Genomic DNA, 24,805 nt, shown 5'->3' with positions numbered 1-24,805 from the left:
CTCATTACAAAATATGCCAGTTAGCCATCAATGCCAGTTTTCATCTGCAGTCTCTTAGGTTATTATCAATATAAAAACAATATGTTACAGTGCAGGCAAGCTAACAAGCAGAAAAGAAAATAATCATAAATGGAAGGATTTTTATCTAAGAAACATATTTGGTTACATATTTGAAAAGAATAAAAAGCCATAAGCCCCAGCAGTTCACCACATAAAAATATACTTTCCCCATAATTTTAAATTAGAAAATAATTAGAACAATGTTGTTATGCTTTCTGTATGGGAAAGTGCAGAGCAGGATGTACTTCCTGAGGAGACTGCGGTCCTTTAACATCTGCAGCAAACTGCTCTGGATGTTCTACCAGTCTGTGATTGCCAGTGTCCTCTTCTACACCGTGGTGTGCTGGGGAGGCAGCATATCCAAGAAGGACACGTCCAGACTGGACAAACTGACCAGGCGTGCCGGCTCTGTGGTCGGCATGAAGCTGGACTCTCTGGTGACGGTGGCAGAGGCGAGGACACTGAACAAACTGCTGGACATCATGAACGATAGCAGCCACCCTCTACACGCCGTCATCAGCAGCCAGAGGAGCCGGTTCAGTGACAGACTGCTGCTTCCCAAGTGCCGGACCAATAGATTTAAGAACTCTTTTGTCCCCCATGCCTTCAGACTGTACAATTCCTCATTGGGGGGGCAGGTGACACAGGACAGAGGGTGGAAGGAGGAGTGACCCCTTGTATTTTTCTCCATATTTATCAGGTCAAACCACATAGTGCAATACGATATCACTGGTCAATCTATCCGCCAAATTCTTATATTTTTTTGCGTTGTATTTATATTTACTTATATTCTTATATTCTATATTCTTATTCCTTGTTTCTTGCATAATTTAAGGTTTTTCTTGCATAATTTAAGGTTTTGGTTACTCACATTTAGTGTGTACCTTAGTATTTAATTTGTATTTTGTATTCTTTTGCACCTTTGCTTAGAGTGTGTTAACTTTGTTTTTTGCCTGGGAGCTGCTGGTAACTTCAATTTCCTGAGGGAGTCTTCCCAAAGGATCAATAAAGTACAAGTCTAAGTCTAAGTCTGGTATTTTATTCCAGCCTTGAGGAGCTTCTTCAGGTGAGATATTTTAACTAAAGGTGAATCATATTTAATACCAATAATTAATAACCTGGATGAGGCTTCAGTTCGGTTAGAGGTAATTCCCAGGAGACGCGACACAGTTAGCTACTGGAGCAGCATGACGCACAGAAGGTTCTGATAGCAGGGGCTGCGGCCCCCGCCCTGCCCCCCGCCCTGCCCGGCGCCGTCTGATAACAGAGGAACAACAAGGCTGAAGCTTCACGCCTCGTTTTCCCTCCAACAGGAATTATTGACCTTCATCTGGTTTTCCTGGCTCCTTTCAGCCGTTTGACTGAGTTAAAGTTAGTTCAAGTTAGTTCAAGTTAGTTACAGGGTCAGTTTAGCTAACGCAGTGATAAAATGGTTGATTGAGGCTGAACCGACCGCGGGGAAGAGTCTGTACCTCGCTGACTTGGGGCAGGATGCTGTCCAAGAAGGAGAAGAAGCTGATTAAGGAGATCTGGGAGCGTCTGACTCCGGTGGCCGAAGACATCGGCTCTGAAGCTCTGCTCAGGTACGGCGAAATATTACCCACTCATGTGTGATGAAGTGACGTTACAGAAGCATTGAGCCTCTGTCTTTATGACTGTGGAGGGAATAGTTCAAGTCTGGGATAGTTTTTGTTACACTGTAAAAATGAACAGTAATAATTTGGGTTATTTAGAACCCAAATAGAACATGGTGAAATCATATTCACCAAGTTATTCAACAATTCATAAATGTCACAATTCAGAACAAAACCTTTAATTCACAAACTAAATATTTAGTTAGCAAATTAGTTTACAAGATAAATATTTAGTTTGTAAACTAAACATGTAATTAATGATTAGCTAACAGGTTGCAAGCTATGCAGCTTGTATCCATCTGCTCCATATGGATCCAAGCTAATTGTTTAGCCTCTTAGCTAAATATGTAGCAACAGTTAAATATTTAGTTTGTAAACAAAATAAGTAGATTACAAACTATTTGTATTTAGTTTAGAACCTAAGTATGTAGTTTGTAATCTACATATTTAGTTTGCAAGCTAAATAGCTAAGTAAATATGTAATATGAACGATAACTAATTTGTGAGTTAAATATTTAATTTTCAAATGATTTACTTTCAAAGTAAATCCTTAGTTTACAATCAAAATATATTAATTTGGAGCTAAATATTTAGTTTGCAAATTAAATGATGAGTTTGTGATAAAAATATTTAGTTTAGAACTGTTACATTCATTAAGTTGTGGATAATGAATGTCCACAAAAAATGAAAACATGACTGAAAAATTAACATTATATTTAGATTCCAACTAAACTAAATTATTTCTGTTCATCTTTGTCTCACCAAAGTCTGGACCTGGACATGAACCTGTTCTTCTGTCCTGCAGGATGTTTGCTTCGTATCCGGGAACCAAGACGTATTTCTCCCACCTGGACATCAGCCCTGGCTCCGCCCACCTCTCCTCCCACGGGAAGAAGATCGTCCTCGCCATCGCCGAGGGCGCCAAGGACATCAGCCAGCTGACCGTCACGCTGGCGCCGCTGCAGACGCTGCACGCCTACCAGCTGCGGATAGATCCCACCAACTTCAAGGTCAGGCTGGGGTCAGGCTGGGGTCTGTGGTCAGGGTCAGAGGTCAGAGGTCAGTAATTATAACAAACTTTATCCTCTCCAGACAGACACATTCCTGGAACACACCTGAGACTTTCTCACAGTTTCACCTCCAGGCTGACGGCGTTTTAAACTTTAATCTGAAAGTCGTTTCTTTAAAACGTCAGAAAATACTTGTCTCTGCGGCGGTTCAAACCGTGGTTCCCGGGCTCAGTGGAGCCCACAGTGGGTCCTGGAGGCCCGGCATCCTGCATGTGTCGGTTCCCTTTCTGGTTTAAGTCACCTGGATCCAATAATGACTCATTAGATGAACTTTGACCTGCTGAGGAGGAAGTTACTGCCACCAGCAGGGAGGAAGTGGAGCATGCAGGATGCCGGGCCTTCAGGACCCACTGTGGGCTCCACACACGGAGGTTGGCTTGGCTCCACCTTGTGGCCAAATGGAGCAAAACATCCAGAAAAAGTTTTTATAGACAAATTTCTGTTTTGAATTTTGAGGTTTGTAGAAATATTATGTTTAAAAATCTTTTATATTTATTTGGTAATAAATAAAATAATAGACCGGAGTGGATCGTAGTTATTCTTCTATCTTCTGTACTTTCAGACCTCAAGCCAGTTTTTATAAACAATATAAATAAATCAAAACCTTTTCATGCCTGTTTCTTTTCTGAAATGTCAGTTAATGTTTCTCCTGCCGCTGCTGTGCTGTCCAGGTTCTGCTCCAGGTTTCATTCGTTGCTCCTCTCTCTCTCTCCCTCCTGCAGCTGCTCTCTCACTGTATGCTGGTCACGCTGGCCTGCTACCTGGGGTCAGAGTTCACGCCGGTCGCTCACGCTGCCATGGACAAGTTCCTGTCAGCCTTCGCAGCCGTTCTCTCAGAGAAATACAGATGAGACTCAGCCACCGTTCCAGATCATATGTACATGTAAATGATGTGTTATTGTTTTATGGGTTTTGTTATAATAAACAACTGCAGCATAAATGAGTCATTTTTGGTTTTATTGTATAAACATTTATTAAACACGTTTCTTTGTGTCTCCTGGTGAAATGCTGATTATGTTTATTAAATTTTATGCTGACACATTTAATTACAGTTTAATGAACATAAACTAGAGATGATAAAAAGATTTTTAAAATTACATTTTACGAAAATTGTTTTCATGTTGATTTTACAACAAATCTAACCTCAAGCACAAGTATTAAAATATTCAGATTTCAATATTTTATTCTAATTTCCTGGAGCTTGTTTGTGAGGGACCACAGGGCTGTGTGCTCGGTCCCAAACCTTTATTGTTATGGATTATGCAGAAACATAAACATTTCAGATTAAAGAACTATTAGTGAAACTGAATGCATTAAAACGGACTAATTTATCAAACTTCATTAATCCACTGAAAGCATAAATTATTTCCATCCAAACTTTATTCACATGTTGGAAATTAGATAACCAAAATGTGAACTAATGTAAAGGCCAAAAGATATAAAAACATTTATATCTGTTATGAAAGAAAACCAGCAGAAGAACCAGGATGAGGAATTCAGACAATCATAACTTTTGATCATATTGAAGATTTTAAAAACCAACAAATCTTTGCCAAGTTTGAAGAACCAGAAAAAACAGTAAATTAAGCAACAGCACCACCATGTGGCCAATCAGCAGAACGCTTCCTGCAGAAAAACCTCCAGTCTGAGCTAAAGTGAAAAGGTTGGCTTTTGTGGCCTAGTCAAAGTTTAGCGTTAAATCCAATTGAGAATCTGTTTCCAGACCTTAAAACTTTCTTTTGTCATGTTGCAGGTTGTGGTTGAAGAACCAAACGCAGCAGAGCAGAAGAAGAAATCTGAATAAAACCAGACAGAGAAGGAAGAAAACAGCAGCAGCGTTTAAAGAGCGGAGCTGATTGGCCAGCGGCTCGCAGGTGACGTCACCTTACAGTCAATAAATCAACACGTTAATGTGTTGAAAATGAAGATCTAGTTTCTGGGATCTGTAATAAATCTACAGCAAAGTATGAAATAAATAAATAATAATCATTCATCTGAACATCATAGAAAACTGAAATTTATTAGAGCTTTAATAAATTATGAATGTTTTTAAGAAGAAAGAGAAAAAGAAAAAGCTTTGTCCGGGTGCAGAAGCTCCTATTCCTCAAATTATTTATGATGTTATTTATGATATTATTTATGATGTTATTTATGATATTATTTATGATATTATTTATGATATTATTTATGATGTTATTTATGATATTATTTATGATATTGTCATTATTATATGAAATCAGGCGGCGCTGTCCTTGACTGTCTCTGGAGCTAAAAGGAGAATTTATGTTTCATAAAAACAGTTTTTTTTTTTTCCAGATCTATTAAACTTGTTTTTTTTCTGATTTGATTTGATTTCCTGATGAATGAATTTTTAAAAACTTATTTGGATTTTATAAACAAAGCTCTGCTGATCAACTGATCGTTTCATCCAAATGGCGCCTCCTGCTGGATCCAACCAGCAACTGCAACGTTCAGGTTAGAGAGGTGGGACAAAATATGTTTATGAAATTCATTTTAGTTTTCCTACTTACAACAAATATCAAGCTGCTAATTAGATCGTTGATTGATGGATGTTTTTATTTAAAATTATTATTGCACTACAGATAAATCAAACAGTCCAGAAATACTTCAGTTATGTTTGGATTTATTATACTGAATTCAAATTATATAAAAATAAAACTTTAATATATTATTTTGTTTATATTTTGAATTATTTGATATTTCATATTTTGACCCCAAACGGAAAACAGCTCAGAGTCTTAGAACCGAAGCTTATTATTATTATTATTATTATTATTATTGAGCAGGTCGCTGTTCAAAATGAGAATTTGTTCTCAACTAATTCATGTTGGAAAATAAAGATTTATAATAAAAAAGTTGTTTTTTTCTGTTAGATTTTTAAGCGCCACAAAAGTGATTGAATCGAAAAATGAATAATAATAATAATAATAATAATAATAATAATAATAATAATAATAATAATAATAATAATCCAAAAGTGAAATTCTCGTCGCTGAAATGAATAAAACTTGATTCATGGACTCATTTTATTTTTTGCAACATGAATATGTCACATTTGGTTCTGGTGTTTAAACAGGAGTCAGGAGAACGTTCTGCTTTTTCTCAGCTTTTATTTCTTCCCAGAGGAGAGTCGCTTCCCGGCCGGGCGCGGAGCTCTGCTCCCGGGTTTGGGCCGCCGCCGCCGGGTTCAGTGGTACTGCTTCCCCAGGGCGGACACCACCACGGCCAGGAACTTCTGGAAGGTCGCCTGGATCTCCGGGGTGAAGCCGGAGCCCATCTTGGCGGCGATGACGATGGTCAGGCAGTCAGCCAGCAGCTGCGGGAGGAACACGCAACAGATCAGCGGCTCCCCGCACGCTGGGTGTGCAGGGAGCCGCCGGAGCGCCGGGTCCCGCACGCTGGGTGTGCAGGGAGCCGCCGGAGCGCCGGGTCCTACCTTGAAGTTGTCCGGGTCGACGTGCAGCTTCTCGGAGTGCAGCACGCTCAGCTCGGCGTAGGTGGTCTTGATGTCATCCATGTTCTTGACAGCGCGGTCCAGGCCGTGCAGAACCTTGGTTCCGTGGGCCTGGATGTTCGGGTTGGTCTTGATGGCGTCAGCATTGTAGAGGTTACCGAAGCTGGCGAAGTACCTCTGAGTCCAGGGGTAGACGATCAGACACCTGGGGACAGAGAGGCGGTGAGAGGGTGCGGAAGGCTGGGAGAACCGAACCGAACCGGACCGGACCGGTACCTGATGAGAGCCTTGGGGCCCACATCGTTATAGTCCAGGTTGGAGAAGATGGAGGTGATGATGCTGCGCTCCTGATCGGACCAGGCTACCATGGCGGCTGCTGTCGGCTTTCTTCTGCTTCAGGCTTGAAAGAGAAACGCTGAATGGATCCGCAGGCCGAACCGGGTCCATTTAACGGCCCCGCGGTTCCCCACGCCCTGAGGAGGCGGCCGCTGATTGGCTGGAAACGACGGCGCTGATTGGCTGGAGATAAACCGGACATCGCTCCAGAACTTACCAGAAAAACCTGGACTGAGATCCGAACCGAGTCACATTTACTGCTGATATCTTCTAATGTAACGTGACTTCAGATAATAAAGTTGACACAAATATTTTAATGACTTTTATTTCTTTCAATCCGTTTTATAAATAAACTCAATCAAGTTTATTATGAAACATTTCAGACACGAGAAACAAAGTTTTACTTCATAAAAATATAAAAACAAATCAAAAAAATATAAAAACATCAAAATATAAAAATATAAAAACAAATCAAAAAAATATTAAAACATCAAAATATTAAAATATTAAAAATATAAAAATATAAAAACATCAAAATATAAAAATATAAAAACAAATAAAAAAAATATTAAAACATCAAAATATAAAAATATAAAAACATCAAAATATAAAAATATAAAAACATCAAAAAAATATTAAAACATCAAAATATTAAAATATTAAAAATATAAAAATATAAAAACATCAAAATATAAAAATATAAAAACATCAAAATATACACTGTTATCCTTTGCTGTATTTTCTACAGTTAAATACCACAAAATGCCCAGTAAAACTACCATAAGACATCTTTACAAGTAGTTACTGTAGTTTGCATTGCATTATGGGTATAGTACATAGTATTACAGTAACTTACTGTATGTTTTGAATTTGCAGTAATTTACTGTTTACACATTACAGTAGTGGTACTGTACTTATAATATACAGTAAGAATTATATTTGATTCCCAACGGTCATCATACACTGTTAGCCTTTGCTGTATTTTTTACAGTTAAATACCACAAAATGCCCAGTAAAACTACCATAAATAGGGTGACCATATTTTCAGTTGGGAAAACCAGGACACGTTGTAGCGAGGGGGGGTCTGAAAGCGGGGAAACTCTTTTGTAAATAGTAGGTAAACATACATTTGCGCTTTCGTATGTTGTTTTCGTACTGACAGCCACGCTATCTATCTTCTGATTAAGAACAGGGCTGCCCGCACTGACGCGGCTCAGGGATTACGTCACACGCAGGGCCGTGCGCAGTGCCCTAGTGCCTGTAAATATAATGGTCCAATGAAGGTAATTTAAAAAACAGGACATTTCCTCACTTTCTAAAAAACCCGGGACGCCCGGGACAGGACGTGAAATACGGACATGTCCCGGGAAATACGGACGTTTGGTCACCATACCATAAGACATCTTTACAAGTAGTTACTGTAGTTTGCATTGCATTATGGGTATAGTACATAGTATTACAGTAATTTACTGTATGTTTTGAATTTGCAGTAATTTACTGTTTACACATTACAGTAGTGGTACTGTACTTATAATATACAGTAAGAATTATATTTGATTTCCAACGGTCATCATAGCTGCTTCATCGTGGTTCCCTGTTTCTGTATTTTTACTCCTTTAGTGGTTAACATATTTTTAAGGCAGAAAGAGAGCATGTACTTTTGTTTTGTTCACATCCTAGCTAACATTAATATGCAGTTTATCTAGCTACGTCATCAAGCGTGGCTTCGCTTCCAACTGTTTTCTGATGACGTTTGTTTTAAACTCCGAAGTTTTTCCCTCCAAGTGCAAGTGCAGCTCTGTCTCCGTGCTGTGGGCTCACACTGCTTCAGCTCTTCAAGACAGGAAAAAAACCACTTCTTAGAAAACTGTTTGAAGCCAAAACCTAGTCTGGAAATGTACATTTTAGATGGAGTTAACGTAACTTATAGCACGTTAACTTATAGCTCGTTTGTGCTGGTTAGCCTGGTAAAATAACGTTACCTTTACTAACTCTGGTGTTTTATATAACTGGCATATTGCAACCTTATAAGTTACGTGTCTGTAAATGAGGTGAAAGATAGGAAAATATGATGGTCTTACTTTTTGAGCTGGTTCGGAATTAACGTTAGCAAAGGTGCTAATTTTACCGCTGAAGGTTTTAGCTTGACTTTTACCGCTTAATCTTCCTCGGGCGGCTTTGGGTTGAGATGAGCTCAGTGCTGAGTGTCTGTTAGCATTGTTGCTACATCCTTTGTCGAACAATATAAGCTTAACTGATAATTGATCCCCCCCCTTCTCTTTTTTTTTTTTACATCTAATGACTGTTCATTTGTTTAAACCATGATCTTGCAAATGTTAAAAGTGCAGATTAGCTACGTAGGTCAGCAAGGATGAATTTCTAACTTTGTTCTTTTTTTTCTTTTCTTCAGATGACCTTTTTTTTTAACTCCCAAGCTTTTTCCCTCCAAGTGGCTGTTCAGTTCTGTCCTACTGACTGCTAACATAGCTTAATCTCTTCAAAAGACAAGACAACAGGTAAAAAGACAGCTCTTCAAACATATTTGAAGCCACAAAATAGTCTGGAAATGTAGAGGAGCAGCTAACCTAATCTATAACTTTGAGCTTGCTACAGCTGGTTAGCCTGCTAAAGTACCATTACATCTCCAACATAGTGTATAAGAGTCTGTAAATGAGGACAAAGGTGAAAAACATTAAAGTGGTTTCTGTTATTTTTTGAGTTGGTTCAGCCACAGTGGCAGGTGGACAAAAAAGTTAATTTCCAACCCTGGTTACATATAAGGACTGTTCACATGTTTAAACCATGCTCCTGTAAATTTAAAGTTAAGTCAGTACTAACAGGTGCAACTATGTACAGGTGTAAATTCTGCAGCATTTGTACTTCAGAATTTACAGAATTTTGTAGTCATGTGAAGAAACATCAACACACAGCTAATTATCGGTTTGCATGTGGAATAGAGCAATGTCCTGCTTCCTTCAGAACATTTTCTGCATTCAGGTCCCACATGCACAGGAGTCACCGCCATTGCAGAAGTCAGACTGAACACTTGTGGAATGTAATGCTTTAAAAAATGCATTTAGCCCCACAAACTGTCATTCACATCCGCTGTTTCAGAGTGGTAGCAGGATGTAGGGGTAAAGTCTAGTCTAGTCTCCGGGATGAGGTTCTCAAAAACCTGTTGTAATCTGGGTGAACTGGCCCTTTAAATATAAATTACTACCAGTAATTCATATTTAAGAGAGTTTTCCTTTTATGTTTTAAAGGTGTCTTCCACCAAGACGTCTGTTGAAATGGAAATGACCTTACCCACTACACCAAGGGTAATCATGCTTGGTAAGAGGAATATTTTCTATCACTATAATTTTTTCGTAGCAATGTATGTAATTGTTATGGTAGTCTGTACTTTTACTCACTAGCGTTAGCCTGACAAGGGTTTGTCTATTTTAGGAAATAGCTTGATGTCTGCAACCCGGTGGATGGTCAGTATGGAGGAGAAGGTATTTTTCCAGCCTGAGCAACTACATGACTTTGCCAGCGTCCTTGCTGTCTTTTTTGGGTCATATTATGTCTTCAATCTGGAGTATCAGGAGTCAGCATCCACCACGCTGGAGATGATACAACGGCAAGTACTCTACACCAAGCCATTTATGAATTAAATTTAATGACAGTTTGACTGATGATGAAGAACCATAGCTGATTGCTGTATTGTACGTCTTCATTAAAAAAGTACAATTAATATATTTTATTTCTGTTAAAAGATTCTTTGTGAGGATCAATCCAGATGTTGGTACCAAATGCACAGCCAAAGTCGGTACAAGCCGCAAGACGGGAAGTCTTGTCAAGAGGAAAGTAGTCAGTGTCAACTCCCAGATCACCACCTTCTTCCAACAACTTGCTGAATTTGAATGGAGGACTTCCAACTAGGTAAGTATTTTACCAAATGTAAATGTTTATTATTTTGTTGTCTTTTCCTCCTATCTTGCATGCTCTGACTTTACTTTAGCCTTTTTAATCTGATTTTAATGATTATTTATAAATGGCATGTGATTCCTACACAATAGCCCTTTAGAGTAGCCTGCATCTTTTCTGTGTCCGTGGTAAAAAGTGGATGTCGCTGCATCTCTTAATAAATCACAGAAATGTATAAGTGTGTAGTCGTTTAAGTGTGGTGTATTTTTATACTATGCAGTTTTCAGTTTATTAGGCACACCTTTGCAGTAATCCATCAGCACCAACAAAATGACTAAAATCTTTTGAATTACTGAAGACTGACTGACTGACTGCTTTTGCCATAAACAATCCAAAAACCTGAAGTGAAGCCAGTCCTGCTCATTCTTTATGCAGCTTCTATTATCACTTCAGTCCAATTGATTTTTTCTTTAAAACAAATTATCAACTTAATGCTGCTTTATGACAAAGATTTTATGCATGTGAACATTGTCACTTCAGCTTAATTTGTCAACTTCCTGTCGATTTGAAAATGTAGATAACTTCCTGACCATCTCATGACCTCCCACATTGTCTGTCTTATTCTTTACAGTTCAGCTTCCACAAGATGGATCCCACTGCTTTTGTTTGACGAATGGAATAAAAGTTCTTCTGATGTAGGAAATGTGTTCTATGGTTTTGTTGTTTTACAGCACATTATATTGTATTGTGACATTGTTTTTTATGACATTGCGAATATGTAAATGGATTTTATTTCTACAAATCTGCTGAAAATAAATGCCTGTTATTCACAGTACTTGGACTAAAATTTCTTTTATGAAATTTTTCGGTTTATGGTAAAATATTCTTATCTTAAAGAAATGTAAACTTTAATTTGCAGTAAAACTCTGACATTATGTTGTGAAACAAGTTTACAGTAGACCAGCTTTACTATAAAATACAATTACTGTATTTGTTAGGAAAATTGTATTAGTAATTATCAAATATTTGTTGTATCATGTAGCTTTGTAATTACATTTTAGATAATGTTTCTGTGTGTTAAATAACTTTGATTCTATCCTGAGACTTCCCTGGGAAATAGAGGTAACAGCTACTCTTAGCAGCTGTTGCCCTGCAGGACTTCCTACAAGACAGAGGTGTTAATTGCTCCCAGCAGAGTTTTACATGCCTGACAATAAACTCTGCTCTGTGCTTCTTTGTGATACAAAGCCGTTGCTTTGAAGCTATGCAACGTGTCTGGAGAAAGAAAGATTTAGAGTATAGATAACATGTGTCTAGATTAGTGAATGTTATTTAGCGCTGCAACCATGTTTTGACTCCACCCTTTTAGAGTTGCAGCGCCCCGTGTGGCAGGGTTTCCTAAAGATCAATAAAAGAGAGGAACAGACAGATGTGTTGCAGAGTGGTTGGAGATTTGTGACTAAAAGCACATCTCTGTCTGCTCTCCTCGCGAGTATAACAGAATCTAACTCTCTTGTCTTTCCTGTATTTGTTTAAATTGTCTCTAATAGGTATTTAGACCTGACAGTATTATACTATAAACTACATTTACAGTAATGCAGTTATAACTGTAAAGCACACTCACAGTAAAAATTAACTGTGAAATATCATAACAGTAAAGGTACTGTAGAATGGTAAATACAGTAACTTGCTGGCAACAGTGTTGCCAGCAAGTTACTGTAAAATTACAATAAAAGGTCTAACAGTGTAAAAACCAGAAACAGAAAATGACATTTTGTCAAATTCCATCGTTAAAATAATCAATTCATAAAAACATGATGATAATTTTATTTATTTGATTTTAATGAAGTGATTTCAACATTTTTTATGCCTGAAAACAAAAAGCAGAAATATGAATTCATATAATTTAATATAATTTTACTCCTTCTGGAGAAAAACCAACAGCTGCAGATTAATGGAGCACATTATTTAAAAACATTATCGCAAAATATAATAACAATAATAATAATAATAGTAATAATAATAATAATAATGGACATCAAGTTCATTTGGTCACTTATGTTATATAAGAAAAATAAAATAGTAAATAATTATTAAGCCGCTGCTATTTTTTAAAATTCCATTTTATTTCTAAAGTATTTTAAAACATTAAAACTAATAAAACAGACATCAAAACAAAACATTAGAGTGATATTATAATCATCATCATCTGGTTTTTATTTAATATTTCAAGGAGTTTTTGTTTTTAGTTTCTTAAAAACGATTCATTTCATTTCGTCGAAGGTTTTGTTGCTGCAGCATTTTGTTGCTGCAGCTGTTATCTACCCGCCCAGCCGCCTCTTATCTGCACCGCCTCCCCTCTGCAGGCGGGTCTGGTTCTGAACCAGAACCAGAACCTGAACTCCCTGATAAAAGCTGCAGGCCAAGTTTGGAGCAAAGATAGCAAATAAATTTATAAGTCGAGCCAAAAATGAGCAATAAAAAAAATACAATCAGAGAAAATCTGAGAAGAAATCTGAGAGGATTTTTAACTGCAGCTTTTATTAACATCATAAAATATTAATATGATTAAATGTTAGAGAAAATAAACTAATATGTTTATGGTTCACTGGGACTTTAATAAAATAAAAATGTATTATTATTTCTAAAAAGAAATCCTCAGTGATTTTGAACACTTTATTTATTCTGTTAATTCATTTAGTTTGTTCATCATTTTTCCACTTTTTTCAGTTTATTTGAGGAGAAAAAACAAAGAAACATTAAAATAAGTTTTAAAAACTTTACATATTTTGATCCGTTTCATTTTCAGGATCATTTTTCTGGTCTCTGGTTTCATGGAAATAAGTAAAGTTTGTTTGTAGTTTTTCAGACATAAAATGAAAAAATGTTGAACATTAAAATGTTTGAAACAGAATAAAATGTTGAGATCAAAATCAGGAAATAAAACGTTTCCAGTTTATTAAAATCCTCCAGAAAACAGGATCAAACTGGAGAATATGAACCAGAAAACTGATTATTATTATGATTTCATGCGCCTCCCCGCAGCATGACGCTGCCTCCATCGTGTCTGACTGTGAGACAAGACGTTTGAGCTCAGAAAAACTGAAAGTGAATAACTGTTAAAACTGATCAGGATTTTATTTTTATTATTTATTTTCTTATTTGAATTATGATTTTATTACGTCACAAAACGGATTTGACTCCAGAAAGACTTTTAATACTTGATGGTTCATGAGTTTTACATGTATAATTTCTGTGGTCTTGTGTTTACCGTCTCTCAGCTGTTCTCTGATTGGCTGTGACCTTTGACCTCTGCCGTTCTCTAACAGTTTTTCTATCTTTGCTTCCAGGAAGCCGTTTGTTCCTGATGGTGTTTCTACGCCTCCGCCCGTGATGCCGGCCGCTGATAGGGGCCCCGCTGCTGGCGCCCCGCCACCCGGCCTCCTATCAGGCGGGCCGGACCGGGCCATCTGCGTCAGCGGCGACTTGGCTCCGGCGCGGTGGGAGGGACGTCCGGGCCGAGGGGATTTAAACGGAACCGGGAACAAACGTCGGATTCAGGCAGAGACCGAGACGAGCAGAGATGAGTCTGACGGAGAAGGACAAGGCTGCGGTGAAGGCGCTGTGGGCCAAAATCGCCAAGGGGGCGGACGCCATCGGGGCGGAAGCTCTGGCCAGGTAGGTGACCCGACACCGGCCGCACCTGGAGAACCAGAACCAAGTAAAGCAAACGTAGATCCACTGAACTAGAAAAGGAAGTCATTTTGTTCCTCTGTTTCAGTTCAGATCGCAGATTAAAGCTGAAATATTAATTTTCACTCTGACGGTGTTTCCATGACAACCACAGCAAAGATTTCATTTCAGAGTTGAAGACGTTCAGCTCAGCAGCAGGTTGAAATAAAACGCAGCACAGAGTCAGGAAATGTAATATTTAATAATTCTTAAAGATTGATTTGACTTCTTCAGTCAGAGGCTCCCCCAGAGCCGCTGTAATACAGACTGCTACAGGAGATCTTTCCTGCCTGCAGCCATCAGTGTCTACAAAAACTCTCTGAAAATTAAATGTATTATGAATTACAATAACATTTCATTTTCTTTTTGGATCAATAAAGTATTTCTGAATTTTATTTGTTAATCAAACATTTTCATTTCCTCCAGTAAATCTCATTTTTTCTGTCTTCAAATTTCCCATAATTCAGACTTTGTGTTTGTGACCTTTGACCCCTGTTCTCCTGGCAGGATGCTGGCTGTGTACCCCCAAACCAAGACCTACTTCTCCCACTGGCCGGACCTGAGCGCCGGTTCCGGTCCCGTCACGAAGCACGGGAAGAAGATTATGGCCGGAGTCGGGCTGGCGGTGGCCAAGATGGACGACCTGTCCGGCGGCCTGCTGGAGCTCAGCGAGCTGCACGCCTTCCAGCTCAGGGTGGACCCGGCCAACTTCAAGGTTCTGACCCGTTCTGGCCCAACCCGACTCGGCCCGCTGCTTCCCGGTGTTTGGGGTGTGACGTGACGTGTGTTTGTCCGCAGATCCTGGCGCAGTGCCTGCAGGTGGTGATCGCCACCATGTTCCCCAACGACTTCACCCCGGAGGCTCACGTCGCCCTGGACAAGTTCCTGTCCAACGTGGCCCTGGCCCTGTCCGAGAAATACCGCTGAGCCGCTGCAGCATGACGCAGCACGACGCAGCATCATGCAGCATGACGCAGCATCATGCAGCATGACGCAGCACGACGCAGCATCATGCAGCATGACGCAGCACGACGCAGCATCATGCAGCATGACGCAGCACGACGCAGCATCATGCAGCACGATGAACAACCCGACAGAGCAATAAACTGCTTGCCACCCAACATGTCTGCTTCTTTTATTTACACTTTTCCTCTCATAACCAACAAACGACAAACATGTTGCTGTTAAACATCATTTATTTACCTTCAAGGAGTAAAAATGTGTTTATGTAATAAAGTCATTTTTATATATCATTTATTTATAATTTCATTACAGATTTATATACAGTTATGTATAATTTATATATATATTAACATGTTACTTGAGCAACATTTCAGTATTGCCAGTCCACATAAAGATCCTAAAATCCCCCAAACAGCTTTTATTTTGATATTCCACTTCCACTTATCAACAGGCTAATTTGCATATTCGTTAAACATTTAGCTTGGATATAAATATTTAGGTCTGAGCTAAATTGTTTGTTTAGAAAATAAATAATTTGGAGATAAATATTAAATTAAGAGAATGAATATTTAGTCAGAGCTAAATATTTAGTTTGAAAACCAAATGTTTAGCTCAGATAAGCATTTAGTTGGAAACTAAATATTTAGTTTCTTCACTAAATATTTAATTTCTGAATGAAATATTTAGTTTGTGACTCTGACATTCATAAATCTGGGAATAATACAGTGAAAATTTGACGTTGACGGATGAACACCTAAATAAACAGAATTATTGTTTTAATTTTTCACTGTAACTTTAGAAACTGTTCCCCATAAACATTAACTTCTGTTTTTATTACTCATAAATCAACGGTTGCCAATGTCAAAAACATCCATGAAACATTATATGAGTCAAAAGTATGCAGAGATAAAGTTTATACCTCCACCACAATAAAGAGCTGAATTATGACTTCAAGACGATTCGTAACTTCTGATCTCCCAGGACGAGCCTGAAACAGAGCGAAGGACGAGCTGGTCACAGCTTTTCCTAAAGGTTTGGTTTATCAGACAGTTTCGGTGCAAAGCGTTACCTGACCAGAGCAGTGGCCACCGCCCCGCCTGTAATGGGCCCCACCCAGTAAACCCAGTGGTAGGTCCAGTGGTTGGTGACCAGGGCCGGACCGAACGCTCGGGCCGGATTCATACAAGCTCCTGAAATATCAGCTCTGTGTTTCCATAAAACAGAATTTAGTTATTCATTAAAATACCTACAAATAATTGTGAATGATGAGAGATAACGGTAGATCTCCATATTTAGGAGAAAAAGTTAATTTTATACATATTTTGGAACTATTGATCAAAACTTTGATCATAAATGTTTTTTGAAATGTGATCTTTGAGTCGAACAAGCAGAAGAAAAAGAAACACTCTATTATATGTTGCAAATGACAGTCATATTCTAAATAACGCTGAAGATTTAAAGGGTTAGTGCTTCTTCACTGCTAATTTAGCTCCGTCTCTTTAAAACTCCCCAGAACTCAGCGCCCCCTGCTGGCGCCATCTTAATAAACCAGGTTGGTCAGAAAATTCAAGGTTTGTTTGTTTCTAAGGGAAATTATGATATCAGCAAAAACATTTATGATATTATGGTTAGAAAAGATAAAACAGTTTTATATTGATTCTGTTTCATTATTCACCAAAATGATGGATTTATCAACATGGAAGGAACAAGCTCATAACTGACAGGGCCATAAAGGTCACTAATGGGACCATTAAGGTCATTAATAGAACCATTAAGGTCACCAATGAGTCATGGTGGACCTTAATCACCCTATTAGTGACCCTATTGTCCCTATTAATAACCTTAATATCCCTATTAATAACCTTAATATCCCTATTAATGACCTTAATATTGTGGTGTTCCAGACAAGGAAATGATGGAACCTCCAGGATTACAATTGTTAGACACTTTTGGTCTGGTTATGTTAACAATTTCGCCATTGGTGGCGCTCTTGCGGTGCACAAGAGAGGTGAGCTGAAAAACCAGAGAAGAAGATGTTCTCTGTTCGAATAAACGTTGCCATGTGCTACTTCCAGTTATCTGCTTGAACATTATTTTATTTGACCTAGGGTATCATACACAACAGAGTTTTGGCGACGAGGATGGGATGTTTCAAGTTGGAAGGCACAGAGTCCGCAGACGGAGCGGCTCCATAGAGGCACACGGGACCGTAAAAGCCGAGCGTTTTGGTGAGTGAAAGGACCGCCGAACCAGAGCTACAAAGATGGCGTTTGGAAAGCCAGAAGATTTTCACTTCGAGGAAAGTGAGGAAAGTTTTGATAACTACCGCGAGCGTCTCGAGCAGTATTTTGCGGCAAACGACTTGGACACTGAAGAGGAGAAAACTAAGTCGGTGTTTCTCACGGTGGTGGGGAAAAGATCCCATAGCTTGCTGATGGACCTATGTGCTCCAGATAAACCGTCAGAGAAAAGCTACGAGGAGTTGGTGGATTTGCTGCAGAGGCACTACGTACCAAAGACGAACTTTATTGCAGAAAGGTGCAAGTTTCACGGAAGAAACCAAAAAGACAACGAAACGATCAGTGAGTACGTGGCTAGTTTACGAAAATTAGCAGCTACATGTAAATTTGGGACTTTCTTAGATGAAGCACTGCGTGATAGATTCGTCTGTGGTGTAAAGAGCGGTGAGCTCAGAGATCGGCTGCTCAGCACCGCGCACACCAAAGACTTGACGCTGCCGCTGGCTGTAGAAATGGCGCAATCCTTTGAGGTAACTAAGGACAGTGCACAGCAATTTGCACAGAAAGCTTTCAAAGCTCATGTAGTGGACAAGAAAGCTAAAACAAAATACCGCGAAGCTGAGAAAAATACAGCTACCGGGAAGTCCTGTTATCGTTGCGGTGGAAAAAGTCACAACCCAAATGACTGCAGGTTTAAAGAAAGCGAGTGCCATGAGTGTAAGAAGAAGGGACACATAGCAAAAGTCTGTCGAACACGCAAAGAAGGAGGCCGTTCGAGTACGACCAAGGGAACCATGCATCTGGATATTCAGAGACGACCCAGCGCTCTCAAGCAGCGCCATGATGTCGGCGTTCTCCAACAGCAGGATGTCTGCAGCTGGCCCGGTCCGCAGTACCCCCATGAAGGTGCGCCCCAGTATGCAGATCCAGGCAACAGGCAGGAGTTTAAAGGGGATTCAGATGACAACAAATTTCTGTCACATCAAGCCAGAGAAGACAGAGCAGCCAGTGATGTTGTGGTTCAGTGCAAGATGGAAGCTGCACCAAATTCTGACACGGTTCCAGATCAGACATTGGACAGTCCAGATTATGGTCTGTTTGAAATGAACACAGGTAATGGGGACATTGTAAAGCCTTATTATGTGTATGTCAGTGTAAATGGTTCAAGAGTGAAGATGGAACTAGACACTGGTGCCGCAGTGTCAGTGATATCTGAAAATCTGTATAAGCGCAGATTTAAATCAGTCAAACTTAGTTCAGCAAACTGTGTACTTAAAACATACAGCCAAGAGTCATTACAGCTGATGGGTAAATTTGTGGCAAAAGTGAAATGTAAAGAGACCACTAAAAAACTAGAACTGTTAGTAGTGAAAGGAAGAGGCCCTGCTTTGATGGGTAGAGACTGGATTAGCCAGTTGAAGCTAGACTGGTCACAGGTGAACAGAGTAGCTCCAGAAACAGTGGAAGATGTATGTGCTCAGTATGCATCAGTGTTCAACCCTGAGCTAGGCAAGTTGAAGGGTATTAAAGCTAAGCTACATGTTGCTCCAGAAGCAGTGCCAAAGTTCCATAAACCAAGAAATGTTCCATATGCATTAAGAGAAGCTGTGGAAAAGGAACTGACTAAATTGGAGGCGGAAGGAGTTATTTCACCCACTAATTACAGTGAGTGGGCTGCTCCAATAGTGTGCATACCTAAAAAGGATGACAGTGTGAGATTATGTGGAGACTACAAGGTCACCATAAATCCATGGTTAAACGTGGATCAGTATCCACTCCCAAAAACGCAAGATCTGTTTGCAAAATTAGCAGGAGGTCAGAAATTCACCAAACTAGACTTATCTCAGGCTTACCAGCAAGTCCAGTTAGAGGACAGGTCTAGGTGTTACCTGACCATAAACACTCACAAAGGGCTATATCAATACAACAGGTTGCCTTATGGTGTTGCGAGTGCTCCTGCAATTTTCCAGAAAATAATGGATCAAGTACTTCAGGGTATGGATGGTGTTATCTGCTATCTTGATGATATTTTGATAACTGGTAAAGATGCAGAAAGCCACCTGACTAACTTAAAAGAGGTCCTTAAGAGGCTCGAAAGCTACAACCTTAGGGTAAAGCGAGAAAAATGTGAGTTCATGCAAGACAGTGTTTCATATTTAGGACATGTCATTGATGCCACCGGCATTCATCCTATGAAGGAAAAGACAACTGCCATTCAGAAGGCTCCAGTTCCAAGAAATGTAACTGAACTTAGGTCATTCTTGGCTCTGTTAAACTACTATGGGAAGTTTATACCAAACTTATCGACTCTGATCCAGCCAATGTCAGCGTTGCTACACAAAGATGCAGACTGGATTTGGTCAGAAAACTGTCAAAATGCTTTTGAGAATGCAAAGAAGGCTCTTCAATCTGATAAAATTTTGGTACATTTTGATGCAGAGCTACCAATTATCTTAGCATGTGATGCATCTCCTTATGGAGTTGGTGCTGTAATCAGTCACCAAATGAAAGATGGAAGCGAAAGACCGATTGCATTTGCATCCCGAATGCTAACTAAGACAGAACAAAATTACTCACAGATTGAAAAAGAAGCACTTGGTTTAGTGTTTGGTGTTATGAAGTTTCATGACTACCTTTATGGTAGGAAATTCATTTTGGTGACAGACCACAAGCCATTGCTAAAAATTTTGGGACCAAAAACAGGTGTGCCTACGCTAGCTGCTGCTAGATTGCAAAGGTGGGCTCTAATCCTAGCTGCATACAAGTACGAGATTCAGTACAAAAGATCTGAGCAACACAGCAACGCAGATGCTTTATCAAGGTTACCGATGAAACCAAGTGTGGATGTGGTGTCAAACCCAATTTACAAAGTATCTTACCTTGACGAGTTACCTATTACTTCAAGGGAGATAGCAAAAGAAACAGACAAAGATCCTGTGTTAAAGGTGGTGAAACAGTTGGTGTTAACTGGCTGGCCTAAACATGTACAGGATGAGTTACTGAAGCCATATTTTCAGAGACGTTTTGAGCTGACTGTTGAAGATGATTGTCTGCTGTGGGGGTTACGAGTGGTGGTTCCTAAGAAATTAAGGGATCAGTTGATTTCTGAACTGCATGAACACCACTGGGGCATAGTAAAGATGAAATCCCTCGCCAGAAGTTTATTCTGGTGGCCAGCAGTAGATGAGTGCATTGAACAGGAAGTCAGTGAATGTACCATTTGTCAAAAGCAGCGTAGTATGCCTTGTACTGCACCAGTGCATAAATGGAAATGGGCTGCCAGCCCCTGGGAGAGAATCCATCTGGACTTTGCAGAGGACCACAAGCAGGTGTTTCTGGTAGTTATGGATGCCTATGCTAGATGGCCAGAGATTATTCCTATGCATACTACTACTTCAGTTAAAACCATTGAAACACTGAGGAATTTGTTTGCTGCTTACGGGTTACCGAAGGAAGTTGTAACGGATAACGGTCCTCAGTTTGTTTCACAAGATTTTGAGTCATTCCTGAAAAAAAATGGAGTGCAGCACATTAAGTCACCTGCATACCACCCTGCCAGCAATGGATTAGCAGAGCGCTTAGTCCAAAATCTTAAAAAGTCGCTAGCAAAGAATCGAGCCGTAGGGGGTATGACACTTGAGCACTGTGTTGCAAATTTTCTTTTAGGGTACCGAAACACACCCCATACAACTACAGGAAAAACTCCTGCTGAGTTATTTCTAAAAAGACAGGTTCGAACAAGACTGTCACTGATCAGACCCCAGTTCTCTCAGAGAATGCAAAACAAAACAGAACCAACTCTTCCACGTGTGAGAGTTTTCACAGTAGGTCAACCTGTATTGGTTAAGAATTACAGGGGAGGGGAGAAGTGGTTGAATGGAGTTGTACAAGAGGTCCTGGGTCCTGTAACTTACAGTGTGGAAGTGAATGGAAAGTGTGTTAAAAAACATGTAAATCAGATTTTGGGTGTAAATGGAAATCCAGCTCATTTTACACAAACAGACTCGGTTGCTGGAAACTTTTGGAATGATGACGATCTCGATACAACCAAAGGTGTGGATCAACAGATGGAAGAAAAAACTGTTGGGAATCAACCAATAGACTTGCCATCATCTACAGTCGAAAGGAACACTCGTCCAGTGAGGAACCGGCGACCTCCTGATAGACTGAATTTGAAATTGCAACTCTAATTGAGGGTTTAAAAAGAAAAAGAGTGTTTCTTGATTTCAGTTATATTTGTAAAAAAAAGACTAAAAAAAAAAAAAAAACATGTTTAATTGATTGGGAAGTATTGATTTTACAGGGGAGGAGCTGTGGTGTTCCAGACAAGGAAATGATGGAACCTCCAGGATTACAATTGTTAGACACTTTTGGTCTGGTTATGTTAACAATTTCGCCATTGGTGGCGCTCTTGCGGTGCACAAGAGAGGTGAGCTGAAAAACCTGAGAAGAAGATGTCCTCTGTTCGAATAAACGTTGCCATGTGCTACTTCCAGTTATCTGCTTGAACATTATTTTATTTGACCTAGGGTATCATACACAACAAATATCCCTATTAATAACCTTAATGTCTCTATTAATGACCTTAGTGTCCCTATTAATGACCTCAGTGTCCCTGTTAATGACCCATTAGGTTCTGTGGTCATGCTGCTAACTCACCCTGCCAGGATGTTGAACATGATGGTGCTTCCCACCAGAAATGGGCCGAAGGGCGTTTTGGTCCGGCTGTTGACCGCCACCATCAGCACCACCAGGGTCACCAGGCAGGTCATGGCCACCTCTCCGAAGAGCGCCCGGTACAGCTGGCTCTCTGACCTCAGGAGGTCAAAGGCCGCCCCGCTGGCGTTGCTGAAGCGTTCTGGGCTGGTCATCAGCTGGCGACGGAAGAACTGCTTCACATGCTGCTGCCGACCAAACAGCATCAGGACATTTTGATGTTGATAGCACCAACCTTAGCCATGCCCGCCCCCAGGACTCCTCCGACCAGCTGGCTGACCAGGTACGGCGCCACCATCGCCAGCTCCATGCCGCCACACAGGCAGACGGCCACAGTGAAGGAAGGGTTGAAATGGGAGCCGCTTCAACCAGAGAAGGAAAAACGTTACTAAACCAGAGTTTCCCCATCAGCCTGGCGGGTCACCAGGCTTCACTAGTGACCCCCGCCAGGCTGAGTGTTGCTTGTTTTTGTATTAAAGGTATTTTTTACACCTGTAGCAGTGAAGATGGTTAAAGAGTCTCTTTAGTGAGAAACTCAGCGTGTCAGCATGCTAACTACTGCAGCAAAGTCAAAAACTGTTTTGGTTTAATTCATTCATTTCTTTAATGTTTGCCCTTTTTAAGACTCGTTAGTATCATTATTAATGTCTTCCAATAGCAAATAATTATCTGCTCATATTTTCACATTTCTTGTCAACTTTAAACATTTTTGAGACAAAACCCGGCGGGCCGCAGGATGACCGACCGAAACACCGCAGAACGATTCTGAATTTTAAAAAATGATTCTTAAAGAAAGGAACCATCTAACCCATGATCGGAGGAGAATGTGTTGGTTCTAATCCTGAGGAAAGTCACCTGATTTTGTCCATGATGGCCACCAGAACCGCCAACGCCAGGCCGTGCACCAGAGCCGGCTGCAGCCGCCCCGCTGCGGGCGAGTTCTCAATGACGGACACGCAGCCAACGAAGACAAAGAACATGGTGCCCAGGACCTCCGCCAGGCAGGGCTGGAAAATCCGCTCGTACTTGTTGAGCATCCTGGAGATCGGCTTCTTGGGTTTGTCCATGAGGGAAGAGTCTGGAGCCTCCATCTCCAGTTTCTCCATGGTGTCCCTTCACTCCTGATGCAGTCTGCTGACTGAGGCGAACTTCTGTTTGTTTCCACCTGTCAGCTCAACCGACTGCTCATAAAATCCAAAGGTGAAGGATAAGCGACTATCTGAGGTCAGAGAGTATTAAAGGTTCTGCAGGTTCTGGCTCCGGCCCAAAGCGAAGCCTCAAAGTTTCTGTTTGCAGAAAAGATTAGAAAAGTCAAAGTCTGCAGGAATCAGACTCACATTATTTAATCACACGACGTTTCTTCAGCCTTCTGACCGTCTGGTTTCTGTCTCTGCTGCACGTCTTCACTGGAGGCATCAGGATTTCTCTCATAACATTTAGATGAATGAATGAATGAATGAATGAATGAATGAATGAATGAATGAATGATTTCAGCCTGGACTCTAAGTCTGTGCTGTTTCCAGGTCAGACATTTTATCAACAAAGAAAGAAAAATAATCAGGAGGAAATTTACACTAAAAAACTGACATTTTCTCAAAAATGTTGACTTTTCAAACTCAAAAAATGTTTTTCAGCATTTAAGAACCAGAAGATCAGATCTACAGCCAGACACGGCGGAGGCAGTATGATGCTGTGGGCTCTGCTCTCTAGCAGCAGAATGACGACCCAAAGGTCGCCAGCAGGTCATCGTCTGACTGGCCTAGTCAAAGGAACATGAACTTGAGACAGAACTGAAACACTGGAGGGGTGTGAAAACTTTCCAGGTTGTTTTTATTTTCTTCAGTGAATAAAATCGTCTGAAACAGATTTTTGATTTTATTCTATTTTCTTTCGTATTTAAAGAAAAAATCCAACATCAAAAACAAAAAGTGGAGATTTCTGTGAAAACTTTTTCACAAGATCTTTCGTTTGAACTTTAACAGTTTGTTGCGGTTGCCATCAAAGTTGCCGCTTTACGACCTTTCTGTGACCTTATGTTACCAATAAAACAATCAGAATCAATTTTTCATTGAAGATTTTCAACAGCAGAGATCATAAAGATGTCAGACCCGTCACGTTTATTATCCGAAATGTTTCTTCTGCTTCCAGCTGCAACAGATTCCAAAATAAAAGTTTCAACAGCCAACAATTTATGACCTCTGGATATTCAGAAGAAAAACATTTTAAATTAAAAAAACTTGAGTTCTCTGGTCACCAAACAGCCAACAATTGATCAACTGGTTATTGATTATTGTTACATTTATTGTTTAAGAATATTTATACATTTTTAATTTCTTCCTCCAGATTATTACTAGAAAGACTTTAAATATGATTAATAAAACGTCGTCCACACGTCTCAGTTCATGCCCAGTTATAAAAATGCTGCATATTTAAAACTTTATTTAAAAGAAATTTGACATTTTGAAATTGGGTCTCTGTCTCTTTAAGAAGCCGTAACTTAAAATATGAAACCATTAAAAAACCATTCAGGTCGGTTTTTTAAATGGATTCATTTGAGCCTCCATTTAAAAGCAACGCCTGATTTTTATTGGTTCATTTCCAGTCAATTTAATTTATTGACTTTTTATCAGTTTGAAGTATTTTGTGGATTTTTTCTCTCATTAACAGGGT

At 39.8% G+C, this 24,805-nt stretch overlaps 4 protein-coding genes across 6 annotated transcripts; 2 read left to right on the top strand and 2 right to left on the bottom strand.

Moving 5' to 3' along the window:
- Window positions 1-1,323: 1,323 nt before the first annotated feature.
- On the top strand, window positions 1,324-3,761 carry hbae4 (hemoglobin alpha embryonic-4). Of its 2 annotated transcripts, none has more exons than XM_032575054.1 (3): window positions 1,324-1,643; window positions 2,500-2,753; window positions 3,487-3,761. In XM_032575054.1, exons 1-3 carry the CDS (start codon window positions 1,552-1,554, stop codon window positions 3,705-3,707), a joined length of 567 nt encoding a protein of 188 aa, XP_032430945.1. In that variant the 5' UTR covers window positions 1,324-1,551; the 3' UTR covers window positions 3,708-3,761. The 2 variants fall into 2 exon arrangements, with proteins under 2 accessions (XP_032430945.1, XP_032430946.1); XM_032575055.1 differs by having other exon boundaries at window positions 2,500-2,704; window positions 3,487-3,707.
- A 2,032-nt stretch (window positions 3,762-5,793) lies between these two features.
- On the bottom strand, window positions 5,794-6,621 carry hbbe2 (hemoglobin beta embryonic-2). Its single transcript, XM_032575057.1, has 3 exons — window positions 6,516-6,621; window positions 6,222-6,444; window positions 5,794-6,101 (listed from the first exon to the last, which is right to left on the bottom strand). The coding sequence occupies exons 1-3, from the start codon at window positions 6,605-6,607 to the stop codon at window positions 5,973-5,975; spliced, it is 444 nt and encodes a 147-aa protein (XP_032430948.1). The 5' UTR covers window positions 6,608-6,621; the 3' UTR covers window positions 5,794-5,972.
- Window positions 6,622-13,981: 7,360 nt separating this feature from the next.
- Window positions 13,982-15,337, top strand: hbae5 (hemoglobin, alpha embryonic 5). Of its 2 annotated transcripts, none has more exons than XM_032575059.1 (4): window positions 13,982-14,162; window positions 14,724-14,931; window positions 15,015-15,159; window positions 15,200-15,337. In XM_032575059.1, exons 1-3 carry the CDS (start codon window positions 14,068-14,070, stop codon window positions 15,141-15,143), a joined length of 432 nt encoding a protein of 143 aa, XP_032430950.1. In that variant the 5' UTR covers window positions 13,982-14,067; the 3' UTR covers window positions 15,144-15,159; window positions 15,200-15,337. The 2 variants fall into 2 exon arrangements, with proteins under 2 accessions (XP_032430950.1, XP_032430949.1); XM_032575058.1 differs by having other exon boundaries at window positions 15,015-15,165; window positions 15,206-15,337.
- Window positions 15,338-15,991: 654 nt separating this feature from the next.
- On the bottom strand, window positions 15,992-23,311 carry LOC116727555 (aquaporin-8). The gene is made up of 5 exons (XM_032575053.1): window positions 22,991-23,311; window positions 22,371-22,497; window positions 22,079-22,293; window positions 16,249-16,383; window positions 15,992-16,167 (listed from the first exon to the last, which is right to left on the bottom strand). Exons 1-5 carry the CDS (start codon window positions 23,239-23,241, stop codon window positions 16,122-16,124), a joined length of 774 nt encoding a protein of 257 aa, XP_032430944.1. The 5' UTR covers window positions 23,242-23,311; the 3' UTR covers window positions 15,992-16,121.
- Between the last annotated feature and the right edge of the window lie 1,494 nt (window positions 23,312-24,805).

Source organism: Xiphophorus hellerii, chromosome 10 (genome assembly GCF_003331165.1).
Source record: "Xiphophorus hellerii strain 12219 chromosome 10, Xiphophorus_hellerii-4.1, whole genome shotgun sequence".
Classification (NCBI taxonomy): Eukaryota; Metazoa; Chordata; class Actinopteri; order Cyprinodontiformes; family Poeciliidae; genus Xiphophorus; species Xiphophorus hellerii.
Note: the sequence above shows the minus strand (reverse complement) of the source record. Positions and strands in the feature narration are given on the sequence as shown.

What these genes read in the sequence shown, in the direction of transcription:
- hbbe2 (XM_032575057.1), bottom strand. Translation starts at nt 6,607, where the DNA reads ATGGTAGCCTGGTCCGATCAGGAGCGCAGCATCATCACCTCCATCTTC. An exon ending in GGCCCCAAGGCTCTCATCAG is followed by an intron (nt 6,445 to 6,515) that starts GTACCGGTCCGG and finishes CTCTGTCCCCAG; the next exon opens with GTGTCTGATCGTCTACCCCT. An exon ending in TCGACCCGGACAACTTCAAG is followed by an intron (nt 6,102 to 6,221) that starts GTAGGACCCGGC and finishes TTCCTCCCGCAG; the next exon opens with CTGCTGGCTGACTGCCTGAC.
- hbae5 (XM_032575059.1), top strand. Translation starts at nt 14,068, where the DNA reads ATGAGTCTGACGGAGAAGGACAAGGCTGCGGTGAAGGCGCTGTGGGCC. An exon ending in GGGGCGGAAGCTCTGGCCAG is followed by an intron (nt 14,163 to 14,723) that starts GTAGGTGACCCG and finishes TTCTCCTGGCAG; the next exon opens with GATGCTGGCTGTGTACCCCC. An exon ending in TGGACCCGGCCAACTTCAAG is followed by an intron (nt 14,932 to 15,014) that starts GTTCTGACCCGT and finishes GTTTGTCCGCAG; the next exon opens with ATCCTGGCGCAGTGCCTGCA.
- hbae4 (XM_032575054.1), top strand. Translation starts at nt 1,552, where the DNA reads ATGCTGTCCAAGAAGGAGAAGAAGCTGATTAAGGAGATCTGGGAGCGT. An exon ending in GGCTCTGAAGCTCTGCTCAG is followed by an intron (nt 1,644 to 2,499) that starts GTACGGCGAAAT and finishes TCTGTCCTGCAG; the next exon opens with GATGTTTGCTTCGTATCCGG. An exon ending in GTCAGGGTCAGAGGTCAGAG is followed by an intron (nt 2,754 to 3,486) that starts GTCAGTAATTAT and finishes TCCCTCCTGCAG; the next exon opens with CTGCTCTCTCACTGTATGCT.
- LOC116727555 (XM_032575053.1), bottom strand. Translation starts at nt 23,241, where the DNA reads ATGGAGAAACTGGAGATGGAGGCTCCAGACTCTTCCCTCATGGACAAA. An exon ending in GCCATCATGGACAAAATCAG is followed by an intron (nt 22,498 to 22,990) that starts GTGACTTTCCTC and finishes CTCTGGTTGAAG; the next exon opens with CGGCTCCCATTTCAACCCTT. An exon ending in GTGGCCACTGCTCTGGTCAG is followed by an intron (nt 16,168 to 16,248) that starts GTAACGCTTTGC and finishes GCTCTGTTTCAG; the next exon opens with GCTCGTCCTGGGAGATCAGA.